This window comes from Cyanistes caeruleus, chromosome 25, assembly GCF_971803275.1.
Source record: "Cyanistes caeruleus chromosome 25, bCyaCae1.hap1.1, whole genome shotgun sequence".
Lineage (NCBI taxonomy): Eukaryota > Metazoa > Chordata > Aves > Passeriformes > Paridae > Cyanistes > Cyanistes caeruleus.
Genome location: NC_141725.1, coordinates 581,871 through 587,870, shown reverse-complemented (window position 1 = coordinate 587,870; position 6,000 = coordinate 581,871). Strand labels below are relative to the sequence as shown.

At 46.7% G+C, this 6,000-nt stretch overlaps 1 protein-coding gene across 1 annotated transcript; it reads right to left on the bottom strand.

Moving 5' to 3' along the window:
• Positions 1-1,937: 1,937 nt before the first annotated feature.
• LOC147649311 (uncharacterized) lies at positions 1,938-4,189 on the bottom strand. The gene has a single exon (XM_086862976.1). The coding sequence runs from the start codon at positions 4,034-4,036 to the stop codon at positions 2,282-2,284; it is 1,755 nt and encodes a 584-aa protein (XP_086719102.1). The 5' UTR covers positions 4,037-4,189; the 3' UTR covers positions 1,938-2,281.
• Positions 4,190-6,000: the final 1,811 nt, after the last annotated feature.

Sequence of the window (6,000 nt, the reverse complement as noted above, 5' to 3'; positions counted from 1 at the left end):
ATATAATTCATTCTGGACTTCCTTGACTGCTGCATCTTCTATTCTTTGTCCTACCCCTGCTACATAGTAAGAATCTGTGACTACATTTAAAGGCCCTTGTAGTTTACTTAATGCCCACACAACGGCAAGAAGTTCTAATGTTTGCAGACTGTCTTCTGGAGCCGCTTCAATCAGGTGATGTTTCCATTGGGACCCTTCCTTCCAGGTTATGGCTGCTTTCCTTGACTTTTTCCCGGCATCTGTGAAGACCGTAACGGCTTCTGGTATAGGCTGGTCTGACCGCAACGGTTTTGCAACCCAGTCCCAATCTTTTAACCATAGGAAATGTCGTGGTGTTAAAGGTCCTGTACAAACAGATGCTCCTGATCCCAGCAACGCTGTCTGTAACTCCTCCGAATTATGCAGGTACCAGTCTAGGTCTTCGTTTTTTATAGGTATGTAAATTGTTGTAGGTTCAGTTCCAGTAATTTCTATTATCCTGGTACGGCCTTTACATAACAGGGTGGACATCTGTTCAATTTTTGTACTTATTGTCCTTTTTGCTTGTAGTGGTGGGGATAGCCATTCCAGGACCCTCATTTCCCCCGCTTTTTTCTGCAATTGTGTAAGAGCGCCGAGAAGATGTTCTGAGGTATTCCATATAGTAAGGTCAATGGGCAAGTCAATATCGCGACAGGAAACAAAACCTACTTTTATACACTGGAGAATATCTTTGATTGCTTTGTTCTGTTGAGGGGAAATCGTGACAGGCGAACTGGGATCTGTTCCCTTCAACAGTGGGCGAAGGCAGTTTAGTAAGGTGTTTGGGATGCCAACTATGGGTTTCAACCATTGAAGATCACCAAGTAGGCGTTGTGCGTCATTTAAAGTGACAATTTTTGTTGAGAGCTGCAGTTTTTGTGGACGCACAATTTGATTGGTAATAGTCCATCCCAGGTACTTCCAAGGTGCGGTCTGTTGTATTTTTTCTGGAGCAACCACAAGAGATGCTTTTGCCAATGTAGTTTGGATCTCTCTCAATTGATCAGAAGTGAATTGGGGCTTTTGAGCAAAAAGAATATCATCCATGTAATGATAAATTATGGTCTCAGGCCACTTTTGCCTCAAAGGCTGTAGGGCTGCATCGACATATAGTTGACACAAGGTGGGGGAGTTACGCATGCCCTGAGGCAATACTGTCCATTCAAATCGCTTATCAGGTTCCCCTCTGTTGATTGCAGGCAAGGTAAAGGCAAATCGCTTTGTATCTTGTGGGTGGAGGGCGATAGTGAAAAAACAGTCCTTTAAATCGATGATCAGAAGGGCCCAATGTTGTGGGAGCATAGCTGGATTCGGAAGACCTGGTTGCAATGCTCCCATAGCTTCCATTTGATCATTTACTGCTCTCAAGTCATGCAAAAGACGATACTTTCCAGATTTCTTCTTAATCACAAATATAGGAGTATTCCATGGGCTAGTAGACAATTTTAGATGACCTTGTTGAAATTGTTCTCTGACTAGTTGATGTGCTTGCAACAAACTTTCCCTTTTTAGAGGCCATTGCTTAACCACCACTGGTTTGTCGGTTGTCCAGGTAAGTGGAATAGGGAAAGTCCAAGCAATGGCAATTACTCCAAAGGGTGCTCATTAGATAGAACAACTCCAAGCTGGACTAAAATGTCCCTTCCTATTAAACACTGTACTGTTGGAGGTAAAGGGACAACGGACAACACAGCCACTAATGTTTGCCCATCTATGATCACTTGTATAGGGGGTGTTCTTTTAGCTAGCGTGTATCCCCCGACTCCGGTCACTGTATCCATGGTTTGTCTGGATGGCCAACTGCTAGGCCAATACTCCGGAGATACTATGCTGGTGTCTGCTCCCGTGTCCAACAAGCCCCAAAGTTGTACTGATTGTTCAGCATATTTCAATGTTATTTTCTTTTTTGTTCTGCTGTTTAAGTCCATTGTGAGCATGGCTATCCCTGATGATCCAAATCCTTGATTATTCCGAGGGCCTTGCATCAATGTTTGAATGCCTTTGGTTGTTTGTGGCAGTGGTATAAATTGGGCAATGCGTTGACCGGCTTCAACAGTAATTGGAGGGTAGAGCGTATATGCCATAATTTGTATTTCTCCGGTATAGTCCGCATCTATGACTCCAGGTAAAACAAATAGGCCCATCACAGAAATCGAGGAGCGCCCCAATAAAAGTCCTCCATATATTTGTCCCCTAATCTTTATTGGGCCGTAAACTCCCGTAGGAATTCGAACAGGGTGTGTTGTCATCAGCGTTGTTTTCACTGCTGCTGCCAAGTCAAGTCCCAAGCTCCCGGCAGTGGCTGGTTGTAGACACGAGGTGGCGCTGACGTCGCGGCAGCAACTTGTGTCTGGGCGCGGCCGCCATTCGCGCTCCGCCGTGAGTTTCCCGAACGTCGGCGGCAGGCAGAAGAGTTGTGCGTATTGCTTTGACAATTTTGGCACCAGACCCCAGTCGCGCGGCATTGTCGCCTCATGTGCCCTCCTCCTCCACAGCGGTAGCATTTCATGGAAGGGGGCTTCTGGGTCGCAGCCGCGGTTGCCGCTGCTGGAGCGCGGAGCGGAGCAAGAGCAGCTAACACTTGTGTCTGTGTACTTTCTGCCTGTTTCTGTAACCCCTCTCCTAATGCTTTAATGGCATTCACTAGGAATGCTTGTTGCCCTGTTGGTTGCAATGCCATTCTTTCCAAGGCTTCCTCAATTGTCCAATTAGCCCCCAGGGTCGACAGAACTCTTTTAGTAGTCTCGTTACTATTCTGCAAGGCACACTGTTTAAGCAAAGCCCCTCGCATATACTCAGGGACCCCTGCTCGTTCTATAGCGATAGCAGCCTTATCAACAAAGTCTCCAAAAGACTCCTCTCTCCCTTGTTTGATTCCCATATACATGGGAACTCCTGAACTATCTTTCACCTGACTGATAGCAACTCTAACCAGACGCATAGCTTCCCTAACTTTGTCTGGTCCGGAAATCATCTGAGCCTCGGTTCTTCTATAATTTCCTAATCCCATCATCTCTTCCACTGTAATTCCCTGTAACGGATCACCGGGTCCTCTTTGAACTCCAACCGACTCTTGAACTAAAGCTTGCCAATGTGCATTAAACAGCAGCTGCTGATGTTGAGTAAACATCAGTTTCACAATGCTTCTACAGTCATTGACAGTTAGCAAATGCGTATCAAATATGTAGTCTATCATTTGTTTAGCTGGTTCACTCTTAAATCCAAATTGACTCACTGTCTGTCGCAGCTGAGCTAACAACTTCCAATCAAGGGGTGTATAGGTCCCTAACTGAACAGCTTGTCCTTGTTGGTTTACCCCCGGGGTGTAAACTACAGGCAGAGCCCACGTCCTCGCCGCCTCCACGGTGACTTCATCCCCACTCTCTAGCCCATGCTTAGCCAATGCGTTCCATGCTTCTCCCCTCTGTCTAGCCATTTCCTCCCACAGGTCACTCTCTGCCCCAGGGACAGGATCTGGCTCTGGCGGAGATTGTGAACTACGCATTCCAGGCTTAACAGATTGGGCTGAAGGGTCCTTAATATCAGAGGTGGCTACGACAGGCACTTCAACGTCCTCTGTGGACTCATTGAGAGGGGGTGCCGAGGGCCAAGCACAATCATCTGTGCCCAAACTGCTAGAAGCAGGTATAATTACTTGGGAGACACTTGGTGCTAAAGGTTCATGATCTCCATACCGTGCATTCCTTTTATAGGCTTCTACTGCTTGCTGAGCTGCTCTTTTTTCTGCCTGGTGTTTCAATAGAGTATTATGCACAACTCGCCAAATTTTTCCTAACTTTATTGCTGTTTTATCTTCTTCTAAGACTGCTTCACACAACACATCTCCTAACTTACGCCACTCACTCAATTCATGTACTGTGTGCGGGTTGGAAAAACAACCCTTCGCGTGACCCCATGCTAGCAATCCCGGTACGTCTTTTCTAGGATTTATGTCTCTAACCCCCAGCTTATCTAATAACCCCAAAAATAAATCATATGCTGCTTGCCTGTCCATTTTTGTCGTCAGCGCTGTTGCACCTCTCCGGCTCCGGCAGCACGTATGGCTCAAGACCACCGATGTAGTCCTTGAGGGTGCTTTCCCTTCGTCGTTTAGCACCGACCCGGGTGCCTCGGGTCCCAACACTACTTCACCGACCGTGGCGTGTTCTCTCCCCGGCTTTCTTCTCAGCAGGGGGTCGTCGTCGGGGTCACCATTTGTCGGAGAAGGGAGACGCAGACACCAGGTGGTCGTCAAGCAAATCTCCTTTATTGATCATTACACTCGTGTTTAAATACATGATTTAATTAGCTCATACATATTGCAAAAGTATAGCTCATCATTGGTTATTCTGCTATCTACGTTACTGCAGTACATAGCTATGTGCTTCTGCATTCTTGCGGTTACCAGACCGTCCCTGGTTCTTCTTTCTCGTTCTGTCTACCACATTCTTGTTCTCCTCCCCCTATCTCAAGGGCAATCCGTCCTTGAGACTGCCTCTGCACTAGTGGTGTTTTATCTCTAGCAAGTTTGTACAGTCATGGCCTTTCTTGCTTAACCATTCTGCCACAAAAGTCTCCACACAAATTTTCACTTGTTGTGTAAAAGCTCATCTGTAGAGTCCAAAGCCTTCTTTAGAAAGTCCAAAGGGTCTTTCTGGGATCCAAACCCTCTTATTAGCTTCCACAGATCTCCTCTCTTGGACCAAAACAAATGAGGCTCTGAACCCTGCAGATGAAGCTTTGGACCTTCCAAATAAGACTTGGAGCCTTCAAAATGATACTTTGAGCCCTTCAAATGAGTCGTGGGGTTTGTGCCTTAACAAGGTCAGTTCAGACTTAAACCAGGATGTTTTGGACATTAAAAATGAAATTATAGTTCCTAAAAACAACACCAAAATATAGATACTAAAAGAATAGCCTTAAAACTGTGGTTTTACACCCTAGAAATAATTTGGTTTAGTTTCCCAATGAGGCTTTGGGCATGATGAACATAAGGCTTTGAGCCCTCAGTGAGAAGTCTGCACCCTAAAATGAAGCTTTAACATGCTCTCCTGAGAGGTGGAATCCAAAGAATTCTGGTGCTAAAAAGCCAGAAGGGATGAGAGAGCCAGGGTGAGAGAGAAGCCGGGTGGGGCCTAGCAGCCATCCAAGGTGCACCCAGCACTGTTTGTGAAGGTGTTCCTTTGCTATTGCTTGTTCAGGGTCAGCCTGAAGCTCACCTTAAACAGCAGAGAAAATTCATTGGAAATGAACCCTAAGAGTCCAGGTGATTTGCTCTACAAATCACATGGACACATTCCGGTATGTGGGAAGAACGGAACAGAAACCCTCAGCACTGTGAATGTGCCAGCCAAATCAATGACCAGGTGTAACATCATGCTTGGAATGGTAGGGTGACACTACCTTCTGGAAGGTCTCTCCAGCGAGAAGGCTCTCAGCCAGGCAGGAGACACTCCATACACTCAGCCACAGATAGCTTGCAGCAGTAGAAGAGGCAAGAGGGGCTTTTGGTATGGTGATTCAGAGGGAGTTTATTTGCCACCATTCCAGGGGGAACCAGGTATCAAAGGCAGAAAACAATGGAGGGTCCAGGATTATATTTGGGTAAAGGGGGGCAGATCATAGGGTGAGGCTCCAATAGGGATGTGGTGCAAGAACCAATGGGATTACAGGGGCAGAGCAATGCACCAAACTGGGGCCCATGGGAAAACAGGGAAGGGAGAACTTTCCAGAGGGTAGACATAAAAGCTAGGAAGGGGAGGGAGGGCCAGTGTGCCAACAAGGTATAGAGAACTGGGGTACATTAACATGACGATGCAAAGAACTATGGGGGAAGGCCTTTTTCTTTTGCTTCCACGTTACACCTCGGAGGCTTCCCTCCATGCCATCACCACCGTGGGCTCCAAAGCCTCCACAACTAGGCTTATAGCCCTCAGCAGGTTTTAATTCCTCTGGCTACTGCAGATTCAGGAAGAGACA

Excerpts from the sequence above, each read along its gene's own strand:
- LOC147649311 (XM_086862976.1), bottom strand. The coding sequence starts at position 4,036 with ATGGACAGGCAAGCAGCATATGATTTATTTTTGGGGTTATTAGATAAG.